Source organism: Solenopsis invicta, chromosome 6, assembly GCF_016802725.1.
Source record: "Solenopsis invicta isolate M01_SB chromosome 6, UNIL_Sinv_3.0, whole genome shotgun sequence".
Lineage (NCBI taxonomy): Eukaryota > Metazoa > Arthropoda > Insecta > Hymenoptera > Formicidae > Solenopsis > Solenopsis invicta.
Window position 1 is genome coordinate 22275435 of NC_052669.1, and position 26703 is coordinate 22302137.

Consider the following 26703-nt stretch of genomic DNA (forward strand, 5'->3'; position numbering starts at 1 on the left):
AACAAGTATTAATTTTTTTAATTATAAAATTGATTGAATTTAACATGTATAAAAAAAAACATTTAATTTACAGATATCGCAATAATTCTAGTTCAAGTAATAAACAGACGTGTATTTTATAATCGCAAAAATTACAATCGATAGATTGAGTTTTTGAGAAATCATGCAACATTTGGAAAGTGTATTTGTTTATAAATTTACGTAACATTAAAATTAATAAACGTTTTATAATACTAACATTTGTAAGTATTTACTAATTATGTACAAGTAAATTTGTAACAGCATAGAAAAATATGTGCAGAAATTTTTTTTATTCCCTGAATAAAGTTTTTGTCGCTGTAGACTAGGACCCTATAAGTACATATTACAATATTTTTAGAATATTATAAAAAATATAAAATATATTTAAAAAAATTTACAAATATAAAAAAATAATATTAAAATAATATTCTGAAATTATTCAATATTTTTAATATTTTCTTAATATATTACTTTGATGAAAAATTAATATAAATTATTATGCATAAGTAAAATATTTATAAACTTTATAATTATTACATTTAATCTAAAAGTTATAATATTCCTAATTCCTAATAATAATTTAAAATATTGAAGTAAATAATATTATTCACTTTTCATATAATATTCATATATAATACTCGTACAATATTATCAGGAAAGTAGACATATAACCACTTTTTATTAATATCAATTAATATTCCAAGAATATTATTTAATATTAAAAATAATATAGCGTTTATAGGGGAATATCTCCTTAAAAACGAGTGATCTTCGCGCTTGAATAAAAAGATTTATGAAACATGAAAGTTAAACTGCCCATCTCGCATGACTCCGTACGTAAAATTCGGTAATATACTTGGCCCTTGTATCCATTCTACTAATTAAACGCTATTTAATTGTACTGCCGCATCGACTGTGTTGTCGGGGAAGTTTGAACATCCGCGCCGCAATTCGCGAATCGCCCTCGTATACTCGCGCCAAGCACGACAGCCGCGGTCGTCGCAATTAGCATCAACCCCCCCCCCCGCCGAAAGTGCCGAACTTTCGCGCGTCGTTAATAACTGCGTCGTTAATAACTGCCGCGCAATCTGTAGTTCAATACACGTCCCGCGCGCGATTCCGAGCCTTAATCGGAAACTTCTTGCCGTTTTTCTCAGCCGCGTCGCCCCCTTCTCGGGACAATTTATATTCTTTTATCCTTTAATGCGACTCTCTTTTTCCCCTGGGGGTGCCCCACTAGCGCGCGCGCGCCCTCGTGTCGTCGCCGTGTCGTAGGCGGCCCGCTCGGTCCAACTTTTTCCATATTCCAATTAGGAATATTTCCCATTGATTTAAGGCCCTGCCGCCGAGGAGGCGGGCAAATATTAACGGCTTAACGCTGCGATAAATTTACAGCGCCGATACGCCGCGCGGGGGGTGCAGCCACCGTTTCAGAGGTGGAGAACTGTCCCCGCTGCCGCGGGGGAAAGGGGCAACGTAAGGATCGCGCGCGTTTACGTGCGCCGCCGACACACTTTACGAGTCGCAAAAACTCTCGTTAACATTAATCACCATGCTTATCCGAAATCGATACGTCGAGGCCGCGAGGGTGTGAGCGGGCCGCGCGCGTGTCACCCCGCCTGTTTACGAGTGTTTCTTTCGTTTCCCCGACCCTCGCTGCGAAAAAAGAAAATCATCCCGAGGCGGGCTGCACGTACATCCCCGCAGGGAAGCTGAGAGCGAGAGAGAGTTGAGAATAAGTTATTCCCCGTCTTCGATGTCCCCTTTGGTCGAAGAAATTTTTATTCGCCACGTGTTCTTAAGGCGATATGCTGGAGTGACGGCATGGTACTCACTCGACATCCGTATTAGAGATTTTTCTTCGACGGAAAGTCGAGCGACTCGAGGCCGCGCGCGAGGCGAATGATAAATTTCAAGATTCCATTATTAATACGCTGAGGATGACTCCAAAGTGAGTCGAAACATTCATTTGAGTTTGTGTGAAAATGAATAAATATTTATAATAACGTTAAGAATGGTTCTTGCGCATCTACATCCGCGCGTTGTCTCTCATTAGCCTCATTTTAAATTATTGTTTAACTAGGTTGAAAGTTATTAACTTTTTAACTTTATTATTTTACTTTTTAGTAGTTACTATCCAATTTTGCTGAGTTTACGTTAAATTGTGTTTAAAATTTTTTAACTGTCGATTGTATGGCGATGGTTATATGACATTTAAATTGTCTATGTCCATAAATGAAGATTAACTTTGATTTCGATTTAATTTTTATCTAGTTCTAAGAATTAGAAAAAGATAATATAAAGAGCAAGTTAAACTGAGATCAAAGTTAATTCTGCATTGGTGAAAATGGACATTAATAAGCTAATTAAAAATATTTTAAGAATAACTTATAGCAAACTCGATTATAAACTGCACTTTAATTATACGCACAGATGCACATTAAAATTTGCTATACACTAATCAAATTTAAATGTAAAACTAATGTATCACATATTTGTACATATTATTTATTTGTATGTTGATATGTTGGTATACGGGGGTTTTAATGTGTACCAGTAGTGCGTCCAACCAAATTTGCTATTACTTATAATTGAGTTGTTCTACTTACATCAAGTAGTTATGGTCAGGTTAATCGGCCGCAGTTTAAAACGTCACGAAGAGATGGCGCTTGCAGTGATTTTCGTCGAGCATTTCTGATCTACGCGACAAGACGATCGAAGACGAAGAGTGTTCAGTCTAGTTTCGTCCAGTTCGTGCGGCTGTTTTGACACGTTTCAGAGGACCGTTGGATACGGTCTGATTATCGCTGATACCGTAATTATGCTACATTTCTGGGTAAATATCTAATAGCGTTGTGAGACGAACTCGTTGACAAGATAGACGCGACTTGTATGCCATGAAACCGTCTCGCTTCGTCAAATTTGAGTCGAAACTCCCGAATGGACTTTCGAAGGATCAACAGTAGCAATCTTGTTTTAACAACAAACATTTTGTTCCAATAGATTTGATTTAGATGTAGGGAGTTTTCCAGCAAGACACAAATCGGCACAAGAGTCTTTCTGTCTTTGTCTCTCGCTGAATATCAAATGAGACAGAATGACTCCTGTGTCAATGTATGTCTCTTGCTGGAGGGCTCCCCTTGATATTGCAATAATTTATATTCCAAAAAAGAGATTCGTTGTATTATCTATTCATTCGAAATAATTCAGCGATCTAATAGATACAGCACAAAAAGATTGCAGGAACATTGCACAGAAATGTTTCATTGCAAGATTGCAACGTCCCAGACAGCAAGAAATATTTATTAAAGATTTATCCAATATCATAAAAATACTTACAAAATATTATTATAAATATTAATTTTTTTATTTATTAATATTGTATACAATATATATGTATATTTATTATATATTTAAATACTATAAATAAGATTTTATGATTTTTCTATTATGAAAAAAATATGTATAAAATATTTATACATTTTCACAAAGTAAAGAGTAATAAATATTTATGAATATTTATAAATATTGTATGCTGTTTGGGATTGCAAAAACATTATGAAATATTGCTGTAATATTCCTGCGACATTGCAACAATTGGTATCCAGGTGTCAGTATTACAACGATATTAAAATATGTTTTGGTTGTGAGATAATATTTTAGGTACCATTATATGAATATTTTGGTATATAAAATCTCCAAAAATAGAGTAATTCCAGTATATGCACTGCATTGATCAAAAACTTAATCTCAAGTACTATGTTCAAGGCAAATGAATTATATTAATAAAAATTGTGTCTGTCAACTACTATAAAAAAATTAGGAAGACGAAATATTTATTTTCTTATATTTCTGAAAAAGAAACTTTAAAAATTTCTTACATTTTTGTTGTATATAAAAAAAAGATAGGATTATATGGCTACTCATGAGTGTACTCATGAGTATCCGAACAATTAAATTGGACAAAGAGTACAAGAGCTTGTATTTTCATGTACTCTATCCTTTACTATCTCTCTATACTTATGTATCACGAAGTAATCAATAAATCTTTTACACTCCCTACAGAGAGAGTACTCATGTTAGGTAAATTATAATACATTGCTGCGCCACCCATAACATTGACAAATTGATTCACCTCACAATAACTTCGTTAATTTTAAGAGCAAAAAGAAAACTAAAATTACACGATACTAATTTAACATAAAAGCATATAATAGAGTTGTTGCAAGCAAGTTTTCTCCACTCTTTCTATTTCTTCTGATCTTCACTCATAAATCTCTGCATGGCATAAATACCGGAGTCATCTTATGATAGTCCCTAAATTGATTTTTTACAAAGAAACAAAATGTATACTATCAATATACATTTTATTTACTTTCTTCTTTGAACTCAATTTCGAAAACTGGCTCCTTCGAGAAATCATTTCATTAGGAAGTGCTTGAAAAATTTCATAACGCTGCGCCTTTTACTCTATCTCTTGTATTCTAACAATGAGTCTTATTTTTAGTTACGAGAAGTAGGACTGAACCCATCTAGTGTGCTATTCACTGATGATAACTACCGAGTACTACTCAAGGATAATAGCACATAAGATTCACAATATTTTTGAAACATTGCTGCAATGCATTGCTGAAATGATATTACAAAAAAGTCTGTGTAATATTTCTGCAGTATTGCTGCAATATGCAATGTTACTGTAAGTTTTGTATACGGGAAGAAAGATGATATGCGTTTGCACCTTGTCCATTTATAATAATAATTTCTAATATCACGCGTAGTAAAAGTAAATATGCGATACAGTCATGTGCTAGACCGGAGGGTGTTAAATTTTTTGCGACAAAGTTGATGATAATTTACCTCTCGCTGGCAAAAAGCAAATATCCTTCTAGGAGAATTCGTTTTAGAAAATCACTTCCTCCATTCAAATTTTTTGCATCTTGCGTCGTTATTTCCCCTTTCCCTCGCCCTACCTCCGTCTCTCTACATCGCGATGGCCGATTAATTGCGCACTAATGCTCTTCCTCGAGCCGCGCTCGCGAACTACAGCAATCGCCGGGACTAAGTTGCAAATAATTTCACCAGACACGGATACGTGGCTTCATATAGCGCAAGTTACGCGGAGATTGCATTGTAACCGTGATTTAATCAGAATACGGAGATACCAATTAACAGTATATCGCGTCTGTGCGCTAAAATTGCGTGCGAGGGATAACAAAAAGAGCTCGACAGACGGCCACGCTATGCATAGTAAGATAAAACGATTTTTTTTCTCTTTTTCTCTCCATTATATTTATTATATCGCATTGTTCCGTATATTTTTGTATCGCGCGTCACACCGAAGCCGCGTTTTCTTTATTGCCACAAGAAAAATCGATGTTTATAGCATTTCCAGCTAGCGTACAATATTTATAAAGGATGTACATAATATTTGTATTAATTGTTTGAGTATTTTATAGATATTTATTAAAATATTTTATAAATATTTTTTGTAATCTTATACCGAATAATCAATAGATCATAAAAGCTTACCATATATATAACATAATAAAAATATTTATGAAATATATAATATAAATACTTATTTTTTACTTATAAATATAAAATATTTGATCCATATTTTAATAAGATGAATAAAGATTTTATTTTTCCTTCGTGTATATAAAATATGAATAATTTATATAATATAAAAAAAATAAATAGTAATAAATATTTATGAACGTTGTGTGCCATTTAAATTATAACAAATAGTAGAATATAAAATTCATTTTAACATATTTTTTGCTTCCAGACGTGACCGATGAAGGAAGATCGATGGGGGAAGGAGATCAACGGATGAAGGCGATCGGATGTGAGAAAATTTATTTGGAAGCATGGATTTGGGAATTTGGTCATCACCGGTGAGCGATTCACATATTTTGCACCTCTCGCAAATTTCATTGATTTCATCTTCTTTATTGCGCAACGTTGATTCGATAAGGAAACGCGATGTTCGCGATTTACATTTTTTTCCAATATGGAAAAACTGAATCAATATTCCTATTGAATTTGAAGTAAAAGAAGTTACCAATTTCATTGTACAGAATATTATTTTAACGTTTTTCTTTAATTTTTCATTGTAATTAAACGGATATTCAGCCGATGTTTAAAGCTAAACGGAATTTGATCGAATGTGAAAACGTACATTGATTACAACGATTTTAACGGAGCTGAAAATTGTACGTGCGATAATCGACGTGGGACGGGATAAATGAAGTGAACGCATTACGAGATATATAATATAATTCTACAATTATACCATAATACGTGTTCCATTTATTAAATTGGAGATATAATACACAAGCGATAGATAACACGTATGTATAATTTATACAGTATTTTATACAGATTGTCTCTACCTCGTCCATTAACAATTTACCTAGGTTTACTGTACAGCAATGTGTGTGTTTGTCGCATACTCGATAGACGTTACAAGGATGCAAGAATTTAGGATGCGCCTTTTAGGAAACGATCGCTCGATTAGATTCACAGCACGCGAAGTAGCGAAGCGTTCTTTCATTTCTTTTTTTCGTTCTGCGTCCGGAAAACGTTCGTCGAACCCTCTTGTCCCCATATTCGGGACCTTGCCCGCTGCCGAATCTTTCTGAACACAGCGATTGACGCTTATCAAGTTCTATGGCTTGCATTCCCGCCGCATGTTAGGATTAAAAGGCAGTCCGGCCATTAATCACGCGTTTATACACGCAAGAAATCTTTTTTTCTTTTTTTAATTTTAATCTGAGAGTAAGGTAAGTGAGAAAAATCGAACATATAATTTCTCTACAAAAAAGACGTTATATTATCAGGTTGTTTATTATTGGGAGAAACCGGGAAAACCAGGAATTTTTAATTTATTTTTTTTTTTCCTTGAAAATCATGGATTTAATGCTTCAGAAGATTCTTGGAATTTTTGAATTTAAATTCTATCTTTTTTTTCTTTAAACATTTTTTCTTGATAACGCAAATTATATTAGCAACAAGTACGCCACACATATGGCATTATATGCGTATTTAATTCATATTGTTTTTTTGTAGTACTTTCACAAATTTAATATCCAATACTCAAGTGGCTTTATTGAGAATATTTGATTAAAGATCATTAAAAGAAAGATATAATAAAACCAATTTATTTCAAAGTTGCATAAGAAAAAGTCTAATCTTATTTGGAATTTTGAATAAAATTTTGAAAAAATTCGGGAATTCTTAGAAAATGTTTTTACAAAATTTGAGTAAAAACCCTGTATAGTGAAAGTTATATTTTAATGAAAGTTGTATTAACAAATGCTGGATTAAAACTACATCTCTGTATAGTTTTAATCCAATCTCTCTTTATTCGTATAATATGAGGGTTCTATCAGACAACTATTAAAGTATATAAATTTCTATAAAATCTGATAAAAATCAAAGTTTGACATACACTGTTGATATAACGTCCTTATATTGGACGAGAGCCCAAGATCAATGTAATCATTTAGCGTTAACTTGCGGCAAGAATGCAGAAGGTTCTTTTTAGTTGCACTTTTACTTCCCTTTTTCTGTCAACCCTTTTTTCCTTTACCCCCCCCCTCCCCAAAAAAAAGTTCGAATATACACGTCTCATTTTAAATGTGGAAAATGTGAAAGAAAGTGCAGCTGAAAAAAAACAGCCAGAGTTTAGACGCACGCCACGGGTGCGATTTATATATATTTGTGTGTATGTATATATATATTTTTTTCTCCTATTCCTTCTGCACTTTATTTTAGTCTACAATAGACGATATCTACTTATTTCATTTACGCGCCTAAACCGAACGCCGTATTAAATACGTTAGATATCACATTCACGTTTATCGTATATCTACATAATATACAAAGTCCATTTTCGCGCGATTCGTCGACGCGCAAAGTTCGTTCGAAATTCACATGTAATTTATCTCTCATAGATTTTTTTTTCTTTTACGGTAGATCGGGGAACTTCACCGTAATTTACAGACGAACGAAGCTTAAACAAATAAGATAAAAAAAATTTCTTGCTGGCAGTTTACGTAAATAAATAAATATTCGTACGTAAAGAATAAAATCGTACAAAGATAAATGAACTAATATTCTAACAATTTTCAACTTTACAAACAACAGAAAACTTTTAGCTGCTTTAATGAGTTTTAATTCTCCGAAAAATAAATTAATTCTTTTCTGGAAACACTTTCCTAACAAGAGCGATTTCACAAACGATCTTTGTTTATTTGTCGATAGCAAAATCACTAATTCAGTACAGTTAAATTGTCACTTCTCATTATTTGAGGTTTAAAAAAAATTATATACAGCAAAAGATCTCTTGACTCAAGTAAATGCATTTTCTTGAATTATAATTTATTAATTCAAAGAAATAATTATTTGTAACAATTTTTTTATCGAGATAATATTTCATTGGAATAAAAAAGTATTATTACGACTATTTCTTTGAATTGATAAATTATAATTGAAACAAAAAATGTATTTACTTGAGACAAGAAATTTTTTTTGTAGATAAAATTGCAGATATAAATTAAAGATATCTTCTCATTTTTTTAAATAAATAATTTAATTAAGCGGTACGTGAACGCGAGGTCTGATGTTAATAACACTATCCTTTTCTAAAGCGACATGTCCGTGAATCCGTGATACCAATATAATAAAACAGTCAGTCATGTGTTTGGCGCAGAGAGTAATTTCCCGGGGAGTACTTTCTCATTTCGAGTCCAGTGCATTCGCGTACAATTATTTATTCAACCGGGAGAATAATTCGCGCCTTTCCTCGGTGACGATTCGACTAGTTTAGAACGACGTGGAGATTGCCGGGCCCTTGGATTTATGGTTATCCATTAACACCTTCTTGACGGGGGCTGACGTTACGTCGCGTGCGTTGTTTGCCATATTTGCCGTGCGTTGTTTGTCGGATGGATAACAAAGCCCCCGGCGACTAATCTGCCATCGCATAAGCAGCTCGGCAAACCCTTCCTATCGATTCCTCCGTATGCTCTCGTAGCTACAGACTAAATATGCACACGCGATCGAGAGATTTTGGGGATGGTAACACGTCGCGATCCAGAGAAGGTGGTTAACGATATTTGGACGTCGCTATATTTTCCTATCAAACACGGCGCGCAGCGGATTGCGTAATTCGGGGCGACGGAGTTGTGACACTTGCCGACTTTAAATCGGCAGATACACGCGAGTTTTATCAGGCGATTTTTTTTTCACGCAATACATCCATTATTTAAGGGATTGCATATACACGTAAATAGGTCAAAATGATACCTAGTTTTGCGACTTTTTAGTTGAATGATAGTATAATGTCAATAATTAATATGAAATAATACAAATGGAAGAAATCCAAATAAACGAAAAAAAAATGCCTAATGATTTTTACCGAAGTGGTCACGTGTTTTTTTGAAAACATTTAAATAGCGACGTCGTTTTATATAATTTTTTAATTAAACTTAAATGTCAAATGGAAAAAGGTATAACGTTTACAATGGAATAAACTCAACTCGTCTATCCTTATCCGTTTTCCCACAAAAAAGTTGAGGTCTCGTCTAGATACGTGCCCCCCCTAAAATGATATTAATTTATGATACTGGACGCTAATTCATGATGACTCTGTTTGAAAAAATATAAATTTGAAAATATAAATATCGATACTTAATCCGATATACTTGCTTGACAACCAATTCTCGTTGCGTTTCAGCATCCCCTTAAAAGCATTTACTGCACGCTAGATTCGTATTTATTTCTTGGAACCAAATATTTATAAAGTATTTCTGTAGTCGCAAAAAAAGCAAACTCACTTCATAATAATAAATTGGTATCTTGACTGATTAATTAATCCTTTGCGGCATACGCTCTTCTATTCAATTTCAACTTGATGCTCGAAAGATTTTTGGCCTGATTTCAAATCCGAAATCCAAATTTGAAAATTTTGAAAATTTTATGTGTAAAAAATTTGTAAAAATCGTAAAAAAAAACTGAGAGGTAGTGTGGATGTGTCACTATGCCGCAAAAGGTTAAAGTCCCTGGATAAACGCACTCAACTTGGTCGAGCAATTTGACTTAAATTTCGAGATCAGCGATGACTCGATAGTCTCTATCGACGCTTTCGAATTATCATAGAGATCAGTTTTGGCAACGGGACGTAGTTTGAATTCCAATTGTCGCCAGATCATTTTGTCGGATGGCAGATTCATTATGCACCGAAATTTTTAGTCAGCCTCTTCTCACGAAAGCGTTTCCCTACTTAATAATTGCGATATTATATTCACATATTAATAATATGAATTTTTTAATCGATATGAAAAATGAAAATAAGTGGCATTTCGCTTTATATTGTACAACACTCAATTGGATTTAAATTACCGTCGCTAGTGCTTACTTAAAGTTCCCTAGTTGAGCATCAACAAATCCGCCACCGACAAAATCAACGCTTCGCAATTCGCAATGTTTCAGTCAGAGCGAATCGAAGTGCCCGTTAAAACCGAGCACCGATCAAAATTAATGGCAATTACCGTAAAGATTGGTTCGCTTCGAAAGTGAGGCGATCGTCTTCGACTGTACTGACACGGCATTGTCGCGAAACACTTACGCGTCCCATCTTGCGGAACGTCAGACACGTCGGATGTCCCGCAAATCACGCGCGCTTTCTCTCGGTTGCGGAATTCCTCAATTTTGGAAAATCGAAGAGAATCTTACGAAAGACGAATTAAACTTCCTCAATTAAAATTTGGCTTCGGCAAAAGTCCATCCGAAGTTAACTCGAAAAGTAAGTTCTTTCCACTCTTCTGGATCTTTTACTCGTAACTCGACAAGAGAGTCAACTCCGTGAACCTCAAAATTCCCAATCTGCTCTCTATTAAAATTCTAAAACCTCCCTCTCGTATTTTCCGTGATACTGAGAAGACGCGCGACTTCCCGGACATCCCGTACGTCAGTCGCGACGTCGCGTTAAGCATTCGGCTAAATCACGAAGAAAGACGGACACACACATACTCGTGCAGATCTCTCTCTCTCTCTCTCTCTCTTTCTCCGCTTCTCCCTTTCTCCCTTTCTCTCTCCGCCGCCGTCGCTGCCGCCGTACAGTCGTTCCGCGATCATTTCCGAGCCGACACGCGCGTCGTTCCCCGAACAAGCCGCGAGGAACCCTCCGGAACGCGCCGCCCCCGGGCCACGCCTTATCCTTCTCCTCCGCGTCCCTCTTTTCCCTTTTTTCGCGCCCCCGCGTGTCCCCGGGCAACCCCCGCCGTCCCCGGCGGTTCTCAATGCCTGTACTGCTGCTCCAGCTCCCTTCGCAGCCTCTTCGCGGCGGTCTCGCCACCGCCGCCGCCACCACCACCACCACCACCGCCACCGCCGCCACCGCCACCGCCACCGTTACCGCCGCCGCCACCGCTGCCGCCGCCACCACTGCTGCCGTCGGCCTCAGCATCGCTGCAACCGTCCTCACCCTCGGCGACGACGCCCTCGACCTCCTCCTGCCGCCGCTTCGCCGTCGCCATCTCCGCCGCGTGCTTCTTTCGCCACTTCGTCCGCCGATTCTGGAACCATACCTGGAAATCCAGAAACGGACGCCCGTGTTAACAGGTTCATGATTAAATCGTGATTTTAATTCTCCGATGCATTCGTTAAGTTCAATCTCCAATTTCGCCGGTCTCCGAAAATTATAATTTAAAATGCTCATTGAATATTCATGGTGCAGTTTTATATTAGTTGTAAAGCGATAAATGGAAAATAAGGTAAAAAGACTTGCCGAAAGCGACACTGTTGCAGTCGTGAGTAATATGAAAACTACACTGTGATTTGGAAATGTCAATAGCACATGGAATTTTTCTGTCATTGCTTAAAGCTGGTTATTGAAGATAAAATACGTGTACTGCGAGATACAGTTTTCATGGACTTTTATACAAATCGCTAAGAAAATGGTAGTTACTTATTCCCCAATATCTTAAGCGTATTGTTAAAAAAGTCACGAAACTTAATGTATTTTTAAGTATTAATACATTAAATTTAATGTATCTATAACTGAAAAGTATGTGCATGAAATTTAATGCATTTTTGATCATTTTAAATGTTTTTTTAGTGTACACCCACCGTCATCGATTCTGTCCATCGGAAAATTTTACAAACTGAGAAGTCACTATCTTTCTACGTACTCGCAGTTTATGATTAGCGTAGAAATTATTAATTAAATGACACTGAAACAACACAATAATTTAATAACAGTACAATAATTTAATAATAGTTTGATAGTTTTTAAAAATTTATCTTTAATTTATCTTCTTTTTCATCACGAGAAATTATTAATTATATTTATCTTCAAAACTTGAGTTCGCGGATTAACTTTCGAAAATTTATCGTATTTAACATAAAAATTACTTCGCCTTTATGTCAAATGCGGTCGCAAGCGGCCGGCGCGGCAGTAAGCTCTGACGTTACGTTAATCATGAACTGCGAGTATGTAGAAAGATGGTGATTTTTCAGTTTGTAAAATTTTCCGAGGGACAGAATCGATGACCGTGGGTGTACCTACTTGAAATTTGCTTCTGTTACATTACATTAAATTTTACTGTTGATTTTTAAGAGAATTCTGAAGTCGTGAGTTTTACTGACTGAAACGACTTATATTCGATTTAAAATATATACGGTTTACGAAATATCAATATGTCATTACATACTACTACATCAATATCGCACGCATATATGCGAATAAATTTTCGTATAAACTTTTCGTATAAATAAATATTGAATTAAGTATCTAAATCTAACTTAAAAATTCGACGTTTTTTCTTCGTGTAATTTACATGTCTAGAGGCTCCAATTTTATAAGTACAAACTGAGAATTTTTATATCAAGCAAATATTGTCACAACTTGACACACAAGTTCTGAATGCCATTTTTCTCTAAGCAATGATAAAAGAAATTTGAATTAAAAAAAAAAAACTTTTTTTGTTCTCTGCGTTAAGTCTGTAAATACTGTAAACATGCATTAATGCATGTACTTTAATTCTGAAAGAGGTTTTCTAAATCTATAGAAGTAATTCATACGAAAAGTTGTTACAAAATTATTACGTTTAATCGATAAAACAAGACTGACTTTAGGTTCCTCTTAACAGAGTGTATAAAATTGCGCATTTGAATCGCAATTTATGAGACGCAATTACGTATACTTGATTTTAGAAGCAAATATTTTTTTGCTATAGCTATCACATTTCAATAATTAATAGCTTCAGTAACAACGGTATTAACTGTCCCTATTTCAAGGTCATGTCTTAGTTTTCATGGCTATATTTTAGCTTCGTTGACTAATCCTTTCTCTGTAGGTAAATGTTTCCTGCATCAAGCTGCATCAAGCTGCATCGAAAACTTTCAAATCTTAGCAATCGTTCAGTCACAGTAATCGAATACTTCTTTTTACTAATAATTTTATTATAAATTGATTTCAGTATCTAATTTGATAACGCTAAAAATTTTTAAGTAAATTTTCTCTATTATATGTATACCCAAGTTATAAACGCTAAGTGAATAGAAATTATGATGTAGGATGGCTTTTTAAACCTTCCAAGTACGTTAGTTGGATTTTTGAAGAACAAACTAACTTTTAAAGCAAAAACCCTCGTCGTGAAGCAGCAACCCTTCGACGCGAATCGACCGGCGAATTATTGAAATAGCCGACTCTCGACATCTTTAACATCGCCCACCCGTAGAGTCCATTCGACCTCTCTCGATTAATACGCCGGCCTCGACTCTAGCAGGCGTCTATAACATTTGAATTAACGGGCAAAGGTCCCGGAGAAAATTCATCGGCGACTGGCCTCCCGCGGGGACCGGAGGGAGTCGGAAACGGCGCTAACTTAAGGTGCCCCTCTGCACCTATAAAGCTCGAGATACACAGTAGGAGTCTGTGTCCCCGCAACAATGTATTTAATTAACGTAACGGGTGTCAGGGGAGTACGGGGAGCTTCACCGTAGCGCGATTGCACCCACAAACCACCCCCGATCCATGCCAGCGTGTGGCCCCCGCTAAACTCCTCCTCTTCCTCTTCGCCCTCGTCCTCCCTCCTTCCAGCCACCCCGTTGCTGCCACCGCCGCCGCCGCCGCTCTTCCGTATCCAACCCCAATCCGCAGGCTTGTTCAATGGCCGCCAAGTCGAGAGCTTAAATTAAAGATATAAGCGTCCCGGCGAGCGAGCGCGGGCGCGAAGCGGTAAACGAATTAAAAAGTAAACGGCCGGCCGTAAAAGTTAATGGTTGTTCGGATGAAAATTAAAATACTCGAGGAATTAAGATAACGGAGAGGCAGGCGAATGGACAATCTGCAGGGATTGACTGCAGGCAAATGCCGGACGTAAAAAAGCAGTTCGGCCCGGCAACGAAAGTCCAATTTATATTTCATGGTTGGTCTTCATAAAGAAGAAGAAGGAGAGAGAGAGAGAGAACGAGAGGAAGAGATAAAGGGTGGAAGAAAGTGAGCTATGCGAGGAAAAGATTAGACGGTGCATTCAGGCTGTGGTTGACTCGCTTGATTTTTAATTATAATTTTTAAAGACTATTTCTTCTAATAAATCTTCCCAAAATCTTCCCCATCTCTTCTTCTCCGAAATGAAAATATATGCGGATCTTTTCGATAAATATTTTAATTAGAGAAAAAACAGATTTTTTATATTTTTTTTTAGGAACGCCAAGACTAATAAAATATTATTCGATGTGATATTGCGTTATATTCGAACTATACAAATGCAGCTTCCACAGTGAAATAGATACTCGCGGATTTGCCTATATGCGATTGTGATTTTGCAATCGTGATAAACAAGCTCCTTCCGTCCGCGAGGATTCGCAATTTCAGAGATATCGTTCAATGGATCGGTGAAACTGAGGACAATCAAAATTGATGCTAAGTTTACCGAACTCCCCCTCGGGATCGTGCGAGCCGACCTAGTTTCTCTCTATTAGTACCGACCCTGTTTACTTTGCTAAAACAAACTTTAAAGACGATAAAGCACTTAGTTAAGCCCTTAATAAATTCAAATGCGATGTCCTATTTTTCCAGAAACGTGGATGTTGCATTTCGCGAGATAAAGACTTATCACGTTCTTCTTTTTGAAATAAGAACGTTCTTTCTTTCGTTAATTGCCAAGTGCGCGTTTCATCAAAATTACCTTTATATTTTATCAGATTTATTGTTTGTAAAAACTTTGCAGTTAGTTTGTTGTTTCAACCCAGAACCACATATTTTTTTATTTATCAGAAATACGTATTCCAACAAAACTTTACATGATTTTAACAATTATGTAATATTTTTATGTTTGTAATAAATTGCAATAGAATCATTGCATTTATTTTTTTAAGTATTTAACTTGGAAAAAATACATACAATGATTCTATTGCCATTTATTACAAATATAAAAATATTATGATTACAGTAATCATTTATTCTTACAGAAATTTTTCTTGTTTTAACATGAAGAAAAATTTCTGTGAGCAATTTAATTTGGAAAAATAGGGGTATATGTGCACTGACTAATGTAATTTATTAAAAATACAAAAATGTTACATTATTGTTAAAATTATGTTAAGTTTTGTTGAAAAACGTATTTCCGATAAATAAAAAAATGCAGAATGTAATTTTGGTCATGACAAGAAAAATTTCTGCGAGCAATTTAACTTGGAAAAATGGGGCCGGCAAAACGTAGTCTCCGCAATTCGATTCTTCTCGATGAAACGATGAAAAACCGATTTAGGGGAGTAACCGCAAAGCCTTCCCGATCGTTATTCTTTAAATCGTCGCGACTGATACAGTGCGAAAATGTAAATGCAAAGAAAGTCCCGACCGGGATCCATCCATCTTGTTTTTGAACGCATTAGTCACGCGCACGTTGCGAGACGGGGGCGGGGAACCGGCGCGGTGGTTGTCGTTCTCTCTTCTCCCTTGTTCCCTCGTCGCCGACGTTGCGCGTCGCCTCACAACTGTTCGATTTATTAAATCAGGATTATCTAAGCCCATTACTTTGTCCCGTCGAGAGCTAGATACAAAACCGCATTTGTAACTCGCGTAAAGCCCTTAGGGCGGGCCCGCAGAGAGCGGCACTGATTTCCGCGGTCGTCCACCTACCCCTTCCCACCCCCTTGTCCGTACAACAGATAATACCGATAGCATCTGATCTCGCCGTTGATATCGCCGTTGGGACAATTTATTATGCGAAAGATTACGGCCGTGTGACTCAGTTCTCGCCCTCGAGGGGGGTGGCCAAATTCACGCGAGTAACTTCTCGCTCGAATCAAAACTCTGATAAGGCCATCGCGAATCTAATTATCTAGATAAGTGCTGTGACGAACGCTTTAGCATGCAAATTCGAACAAGAGTAAAGAGGTTTGACCGAAACGCGCAAACCTCTTTACTCTTGTTCGAATTTGCATGCTAAAGCGTTCGTTGAAAATCTATTGTATTTTTACTATTTTTTTAGTTGATGACTGTTAAAATTATGATTAAAGTAGTTTTAAAAAATTGAGAATGTTATACGATTCTCTTTCTTAGGACAATTCTCTTTAGAATTATTTTATTAAAACAATATTTAAGACAAAAATTTTCCTGGTTCATTCTTTATAAGCGCGTAATATTTTTATATTAAATAATATTTCTTAAATATTAATAAAAAATGGTTATCTGTTCACTCCTGAATATTATATGAATATTATATGAACAAGTAAATAATTATTTAATAGTTCAGTATTTTAAATTATTGAGAATATTATAACTTTTAAATGTAATAATTTTGAAATTATGAATATTTTATGCATAATAATTCCCATTAATTTTTGACCGCAAGAATATTTATATTATTAGAATATTTTTATAATATTCTACGGATATTGAAGTAATACACCATGAATATTGTGTAAAAACGGACATATAACATTAAGATAATATTCTCATAATATTAAATAATATTGAATAATATTCTTGAAATATTGGTAATATTATTTTAAGTTGGAATAATATTCATACAATATTTTAGGAAAATTGTGTGCTTGTAGGGTTAATTATAAATGTTTCTCTCGCGAAACACAGTGATGTACATATTCTTCAAACGTTCGGTTTTGAAGAAACATCATTTTTATATTATTAATTTCGAGATATAGCTATATAACAATAATAAAAAGGCAGTGAAGAAAGTCTATAGACATAGATACCCGGAAGGTAAAGCGTAGCAGGGGGAAAAGAACGTCATTGATACGCAGGAGACGGAACGGTTGGAAAGGAGGCAAAGAGTGTAAATTAACACAAAAACCTAGGTACAGGTGGAAATCGGAGAAGAGGGAAGAAAAGGGAAAGAGAAAACCGACTGACAAGGTGGGATATTCCGTTGGGGGAGAAAACGAGAGAGGCGCGAGTTGGCGGGTGGCACACAGAGATTACGAGAGAAAGAGAGAAGGAGGGCAGATGGAAGAACTGTGTATGCATAGGAACGGATTTCGATGTAAATGCGTGGAAAGGAAAGGAAAGGAAACTGCGGATTGTAGTTACAGATTGCTCTCCTTTTCTCTCTCTTTCCAAAGCTTCTCTTGTCCAAAGCCGCGTATATTCCGAGATGCCATTGGCGCAACTCTGATAGTCCTAATCAGTTTTTCCTTCTGCTTTCCACGGGCGAGAGATAAGACGACTGCATATGTCTTTTGTCGCCATTTACAAAACATACTTTGTATTAGAATGCAAATAAATTTTAAAAACAAATAAAAAAAAATTATAATAAACTTGTAAAACAATATCAAATCAGTAAAAAAATAATATCAGATTATATCAGACTATTATTACTAATGTAAAAAGTACGATACAAAATCTAAATATGTTGTTTATATTTAAAAGTAATTTAACTATATATAAAGCAATTTACTTATCGATACTACGTTGAGAAAAAATATTTTATAACAAAAAAATTTTGCTTAACACAAAAAATTATTCGGTGGATTCTAATAGTTTATTTACTTGCAGGTTAAAAATTTCTTAATTGAAATATTTATATAAATAAAAGAAAGAAATAATTTTTAATCAAGTAATATTTTAAAAATTTTTCTAGTTCTAGAAAAATAAAAATACTGTTAGACTATTTTTATATTCAAGATAATCAGAGTTTTTAAGAAAACAATTTAATTAAATTTAATAATGTTATTAGTTTATTTAAAAACCATTATTTAAATATAAAAAATGTAAAAATACAAAATTACATACTTAGGATAATGTGTTTATTTATTTAAGAGCAAGTATTTTTACTTGAACTGAACAAACAAATGCTTACATTAAAATAAATGAAATGGTTTTGAGAAAATGTATTTTCTTCATTTAAAACAATTTTTCTCTACAAACTAATATAAAGATTGAGTCATTCGTAAAGTAGTGAATTATGATTAAGTAGAGTTTCGAGGACAAAACGACATCGCTACTGAACGGTAATTCAATGACTTCTCGTTCGCGGGAAGCGGATCGCGCTGAAATGGAGCACTTAGCGTTTTCGAGGACTCTCGGTAACGCTGATTGCCAAAAAGTCAATTAATCGGAAGCGCTGCCAGAAATACGACAGAACTTCCGTTCCGCGCGATTGAATTACATCGCGTATTAAGAGAACGACGAGCGAAACGACGCACGTAAGAGAAATATATATATTTTTCCAATTAAACGCCAAAAGGGGAAAGGAGGAAAAGTGAATCGTGTTTTCTGCCTCTATTGCATTCGGAATGCATTATTCTCAGTGGCTTGGCACGCTTCTCTACTAGTTACTACTAGCAGCACACGTATCGCATATAGAATACTCGTTTTCAATACTTTTGCCAATAACCAAAATGGATGTATTACATCAATCTTTTTTACTCTTACTCGCATTTAATTTTCTCAATAGCTTTCTATATTTTTCACACGCAATCATGCTTATTAAATTACTAAAATAGACAATTTTTTTATTAGTTACATGTATTATTTCGCATACAAATGCCACAAACTTTTGTCCAATTTATTTTTGTCACAATTTATTTTATATAACAATACATTCCTGAATTAGTATGTTAATATTAATTACATAAAATATGGACTTTAAATATTTATTTATAAATTGTTATTTTTAATAAATTTTTGGAAATTTTTAAAATTTTCTTTATATAATTTTTGTTATAGTACAAATCTAAATTTACTTTTAAATTTACTAAAATTTATTGTCTTTACTTTGCTATATTCATTATCTACACTAAGAGGAAAATTTTTTTGAATGAAAAAAAATACATTTTCTTAAAACCATATATTTTGTTAGGTAAATTTCTGTTAAGTAAAAATATTTACTAAATAAATAAACATGTTACCTTAAGTTTTTAACTTTGTATTTTTATACATTTTCATTTAAATAATGATTTTACGAGTAAGCTAATTATATTATTAAACTTAATTAAATTGTTTTCTTAGATTAAAAAATTTGATTATATTAAATATAAAAATAGTCTAACAGTAAATATTTTCTAGAACTGCAAGAGAAAATTACTTGATTAAAAAAATTTCTTCAATTTCTTTACATAATTATTTTAATTAAAAAATTTTTAACTTTTCCGTAAGATAAATAAGCTATTGGAATCCATCCAGTAATAATAATTTTTTTGTATTGAGTAAAGTTTTTTTGTTTCAAGATTTTTTTTTTAGTGTACAAAAGAACGTTGCTACATACAGGAAATATTACAAACTCATTTAAAAAGATAATGCAGGAATGATATTATATAGAAATTGATATTCGCATATCACAGTTGAATTTTCCGTCACAGAGAATTCGTTCGTTGTTTTTAAATAACATGTACGATTAATCCGCGATCGATCCCGTCGTCCGTTGAGATACGGGAGATCTACTATACCACCAACGTCGTCGTCGCGTCGACGAGGGAACGTAACTCCCGTAACTTTTTCCAAAATCCATATCCACGTCTGCCGCGTAAAAAAGGTGCACCGGAGCTTAAAAATTTATCGGCGATCCGATGAAAGCGTACCCTTTGAATAATAAGCGATTCGAGCAATGATGCGGAAAACCTTCGAGTAAATGTCACACATGACTCCGCACGCGTCGTTAAGCATTACCGCGGCTCCGGCGCGTTTAGTAGAATTTTATTCTTATAACTCCTTCCTCTCGTCTTTCGCGCGGATTTCGCGATGCATCTTTTAAATTTCGTTTAATTATCAGGTTTGTATTAATCTGTACAGCGAGTTAACGTGCGGCTTAATATTATTTAAGATTAAACAATATTGCTGAAATAATAAAAAATGACTATAATATATGTGCACTCCTCATAATATTATATGAATATTACAGGAAGAAATATAAATAATATTATTTATTTTAGTATTTTAAATTATTGGGATATAACTTTTAAATGTAATAATTATAAATTTTATGGATATTTTATGTATAATAATTTTCGACCAAAATAAATATTCGTAGGACATTTTCATAATATTTCACGGATGTTAAAGTAATATACTATAATTACATAAATATTATGTAAATCGAACGATTAACATTAATACAATGTTCTCATAATATTAAAAAAAATATTGAATAATATTCTCTCTCTCTCTCTCTCTCTCTCTGTACATTGTTAATATTATTTTAATTTTTAATATTAATATTCTAGAAATATTGTGTGCTTATAGGAGTTCAATTGAATACAATTTTTTATCTACATTATTACCAAAAATATATGTATCTGAAAGAATTACGTACTGATAGTATAAATACGTCATGATTTTAGACTTCACAGACTTAATTGTTGAATCAATTTGAAAGAAATTATATTATAATCTCCTATAAAATTATATTATAATCTCGTTTTTAATAAAGCATCTGTGTTAAGATTTCGGCAAATTTCGGTTTTATGGGACTGCATTTACCGATTTTGTTCGCAACTAATTGAATACATCGTAAGATAACGGAGGACGGTGGTTTTAATATCCACTTTTTTACACGTTATATGCCGTGGTAGAAAAACCTGGCTTTTGCCTTTTGTCATGTTGATGCATGTGGTACGATAGTATAGCGAGAGACATATCCGTGTGATGCAAACAAAACTATTGAGCCTCGGACCGATGCCCTTTAACGCATTGACTGCCCAAGCTTCTTTTAGTATAAAATTTGCATTTACGCCATATGGCGTGACGCGACAGCCTATTTGTAACCCACCGAGCGGGGTGGAGTAACGAGAGCTCCTAAATGCCATCAAACCGAGAGTGTTAACCGCCGCAGGCTCGATATTTGTGTCACATGTTACATTAACTTTGTCGTAAGGCAGGTCGATGATGGCGACCGCGCTTTTCTGTCGACTTGTCAAAAGTGCAGAGTGAATAATTAAGCGAACGACGATGACGGGATTATTTACATTTGACGTAAGTAATCGTACCTGTCACTTTAACTGAAATTTTAATTTATAAAGAGACTTTAAAGAGACACTTAAGAATTATATTTAGATTTAATTTAATTTTTGTGAAAATCACGTAAGATTTAGAATGAATAAAAACTATTATTCTTTATTGATGTTTACTTGAGTCTAATTAATGACATGATTTATTTAACAATCTTTTTTTACTATAAGAATTTTTCTATTCTACTATTATAATATACGCTTTAGAGAGAAGACCGATACCTATACTTTCTCCTACACATTTATGTACAGCTAAAATTTTAATTTAAAAAAGATTTTTAACAAAGCACCTAAGAAGTATATTAGATTCACTTTTATTTTTGTGGAAATTATGTAAACAGTTTTAAAATGAATAGAATAAATATTTTTCTGTATTGATCTACATTCAAAGCTAATTAACGAAATGATTTGTTTAATAAGCTTGTTTCAAAATAAAGCTATTTAATATCAAATAAAACTCGTGTTTTTTTATTCGAAATAAATTTCGACAATTTGCATGCACAAGTTTCAACTTTATTCATTTCTCCGTTGCTTAGTCCTGATACAGATATATAAAAATTAGATAAACGTTATATAAGTACATTTATGCATGGTTAAAATTTTAATTCGTAAAAAGACTTTAAAAAAGATATTTAAGAATTACATTTAGATTCAATTTTATTGTTACGAAAATCACACAAGACATTTTAGAATAATCCAAAAAAGATATTGTTCTTTATTAAGAGAATCTTTATTTAAATCTAATTAATGAAATGACTTATTTAATAATCTTATTTTAATATAGATCTTTTTGTTTATTAGTTAAATAAAACTTGTTTTTTTTTCTATTCTAAATAAATATCGTCACTTTGCACGTACGAGTTTCAACTTTTTCTACTCATTTCTCTATTGCTTAGTCCTGATAGAGATATATAAAGATTGGATAAATGTGACATACGTATGTATTTATGCATAGCTAAAATTTTAATTTGTATAAAAGAGACTTTAAAAAGACTTAAGAACTAGATTCAATTTTATTTTTAGATTTAATTTGTTTTTCGTGGAAATCAAATGTAAGACGTTTTAGAATGAACAAAAAGATACCATCTTTTTTTATTCAGACTTTCACTTTATTATGCATGCACGACTTTAATTTAATTCAATTCTCTACATGGCAAATCCAAATGCGTATTTTTGTGTAATATCGTGTAGTCACTTTTCATGCACTTGTATACATGTTATTTTTGTACTTTTTACACGCTTAGACGTTCATCAACATGAAATTACGCACGTAAGTGCACGAAAGAATAAAAATAACACGCATACAAATGCATAAAAAGTGACTACATGATTTTACACGCAAAAATACACACTTGGATTTGCATTGTACTGCTTGATTCTGATAGAGATATAAAAAGATTGGATAAATGCGATATACATATATATTTATGCGTTATACAGAATTAGAAATGGAAATTCTCTCGTCGCGCGCACCCTCGAACGATCCGAATCGCGCAGGGTGTCGCGAATCGCAAACGCTGCTGCGATTTTGCGCCGTCAATCGGTTCGGAGTAATCGCAAGACTCCACGATTCGCAATATTACAGAGTGCTCGGAACAGAACGTTTCTTCGAGTAATAAGTAACGCGATCTCTTCGCGGGTATGGCCGGAAGGGGGGTGAGAGGAAGGCAGGCGGATCGGGAGAGGTGGTGGTCGGACGACGGAGGGTAGTTGGCTTGCCGGCGATAATGCGCTCCTCTGTATTCCGTTGCCGTAGCGCTTCCCCATATCGATATGTTTCCTCTCTACCCCCTCTCCCCCTCCCCCGGTTCCACCCCCGCGACACCTCTCTCCCCGACCGCCCATTTGGCCCCGCGCGGAGATCAAATGGCTTCACCGATTCGCGTTATCCCCAATATTCTATTTTTATTTCGGAATCAAATTTCGCGACGGCCGTCGCGATCCCGCCGTACTTTTACGATTCTCTCCTTCTCCCGGCGGGATGCCTCGATCCGACGAATCCTCCGCCCTCGGAAAACTCGTCGTAGCGATTCGATCTCGATATACGATTATGAAGTGGGTTATATAAGGTATAACGGCGTATTGAAATGTCAGATGAACACTAGCGGTCCAAGTTAATGATGAATTCCCTTAACTCGAAGCGCAGAGCACATTTCATTCTCCGCGACTCTTTCCATTTTCGCACGCGCGCACGTTAATATTATGTCGCGAACATCCGGAGTTGAAGCACGAATCTTCGCGCGCGAGAGCATTTTCCCGTTAGAGCAGCTGCTCTTAATTCTCCGAGATGTACTCTCCCGCTCGCCCTGCGCCGTAATAGAAAAGAACTGTTTCACGTCTACGTTTACCGTCCCCAATCGAGATGCTCCCGCGTTTATTAAAATACTCCCTGTTTTAATTTCCACGTGACGTTCCGGTGTTTAGAAACGATTTAGGACGATTCTTCTCTGTCAGTGCGAATGCTGAACGAATCTTGATAAGAGAAATACTGTACTAAACATTTTTCAATGGGGAAAAAGTCACGTCTTTCGCGACGTAGTACATAGATCCGCCATTCGTAATATCGCAAAATTTGCTCGGTTATCGCGCATAATTCTTTGCCTGTCTCATTTGCAAAATTCTACCGTCTTTTGCGACTATAAGAAATGATATAGTATCCATTTTTCGTCACCCAAAATCCTCGTTGAGATCCCTTCGAAAATCTTTCAGCTAAAAATATCCAGCGCTTGCCGTCGGATTTGCAATAGAGACGATGTAAATGTGATTGAAAATTTATGTTATTATCTATTCTCTAACCATAAATGCCTCGATCTTTCTATGAAATCCTCCCAAAAATGATGTCGCGCCTATGATATGAAAATCGATCGAATTGAAGGAAGCCCCAAAAGAATCTAATAATTCGTCAACATCGCCATCGCAAAGAAAAATATAATAGATTATTAAAATATACATTATTTATTTGATACAACATAATTCAAAAAAAGATTTTTCAACAAATGAATTTAAACGTTTTAAACTTTGAATCATAAAATATTATTTTCAAATACGATTTTGACGTAATGTATGATTGTAAAGGAGAAAACCCGTATTATTAACCCTGTGTAGTGTATTAAATTCCCACTTTTCTATTATAAAAATAAATTCTTAACAGAAATCTTTTTTGACTTATGATGTTCTAGATGTCAAATTTTTTTCCTTATCTTTTTTCAATTTTAGAAGCTTTATTATGCCATTCTATCAAATAAGCGGTATGTAAGATGATATCGATATATTGATAAAAATTTAATTGCTCACGGGAAGAACGGTTTTGCTAATAAAATATCTAAAACTTCAGTTGGGTACAGATCTGAAAATAATTTTATTAATCAAAATAAGAATGCTTCAACATTTTCTGCAGCATTGCTCATCATGCCTGAACATCCGTCATATTATTTTAATGGTTCAATAAAATTATTTTCAGATCTGTATCTAGCTAATTATTTAGATACTTCAACAAAATCGTTCTTTCCATGCAGAATTGCTCTCAATGATTTTGGAATAAAAGTATCATTTATGGAATACGCCATAAGATTTGCATTCTCTTTTTCACTTCTTTATCCTCGCGTCTTGAAAAAAAAAAATTATTTTCTACAAAGTCTATTTCATGAAATACTGTCCCTATTGAGAGATTTATGGAAATTAATTTTTTGTAAACGCGGAGTGTAATTCTAATGCGAATTTCCGGAAACGTACGATGTGCGTGACACGTGTACGCGAAGGAACGGTACATGTCAACGCACAGTGCCGCTAATTTAGACAAGAAACGCATTATGTAGAATATCTTTAGACGTCTCGACACGAACGGTCGACTGACACTCAATGATGAACACCCGTTAAACTGAATGCATCGAAACGATCCTTGTGGCATGTCAACTAAACCTTTCATGATCATTTTTACATAATAATACGCACTTAGAAATATACATATATAAAGAAATACGTAAAAATAAATTATACGTTTGCGGTAAATGATGTTATACATAAAAATTGTGGAATGTATATTACAATGTATTATATATTATTAATTACTTTTATCGAGTATTTAGTACCTGGCATTAATTTAATCGAAGATTAGTATTATAATTTTAATACATTTTTCTATTTTTTTTGTCAATTTTTTTATTTTATTAAACTAAACATAATTATCAAATATTCCTAAATCTAAATTAAGTCACATAGGATAATTCCGGTATTCCCCGCCACGCGAGGATTCACAAGCAAAAGTCAGAAAAAATAAAAGGCTTGGAGATAACTTACTTGTATTCCTTGCAATCACTCTATTATATGTTATATTATTGTAATTTTAATTTCTTACTCTTAATATCAACAAAATCATTATGAGACGAATGAATTGGTCAATGTTATGAGTGGCGCAGCGATGTATTATAATTTACGTAAAATGATTACTTTTTCTGCAGGAATGTAAAAGATTTAATTATTTCATGATATATAAGTATAGAGAGATAAGGGATCCATCCCTAATAAAGGATGGATATGAAAATATAAGTGCTTAGATCTTGTATTCCTCGTTCAATTTGATTGTCCTACTCATAGTGGCCATAAATTCCACCACTTTTGATATACGGCAAAAATGCAGAGATTTTTTGAAGTTTTTTCCAAATTCAAAAAAATATTTTGTATTTCAAATTTTTTTATAGTAATTGACAGCATAAAGTTTTTATTGATATACAATAATTTATTTTCCTTAAACATAATAAATAATACTTGATAAATTAAATTTTCAATTGATGCGGCGTGTATATCGGAGTTACCTTAAATGCTAACTATATAAGATAAGATTTCGATGTTTTGTATTTTTTTTACATTATATTAACTGGAGATGCACGATACCTTCGCAGCGTTTCAAAAATTAACAAGCGCAGAATGTGTACATTTTGAAAATAACTGGCGGAGTGTAAGTGTCCATTGGATGAAGCGCGACGCCATTGAAAAGCAATTATCGCGTCGCGAAAGCGCAAAAGCTACGCGCATCCGGTTTATCAAATGTCATTGACACGGTCTCTCGTCGCCGCGATAATCAAGCTACTCGCGTTACGAACTAGCGAGCAGGGACATTACTTTTCTTTCGTCGGTATCGAAATATTGGCCCCCCGGAAAAAGGTTCCTAATAATTTCCCGAGGTCGGCCCATACAATTACGCGG

General features: G+C 34.4%; 1 protein-coding gene across 1 annotated transcript in view; it reads right to left on the reverse strand.

The window, feature by feature from the left end:
- Positions 1 to 8549: 8549 nt before the first annotated feature.
- LOC105203876 (homeobox protein Nkx-6.1) overlaps positions 8550 to 26703 on the reverse strand; it is a 55052-nt gene continuing 36898 nt past the window's right edge. The window contains exon 4 of the mRNA XM_039451330.1: positions 8550 to 11615. Coding sequence (XP_039307264.1) covers positions 11325 to 11615 — 291 coding nt within the window. The 3' untranslated portion in view covers positions 8550 to 11324. The remainder of the gene's footprint in view (positions 11616 to 26703) is intronic.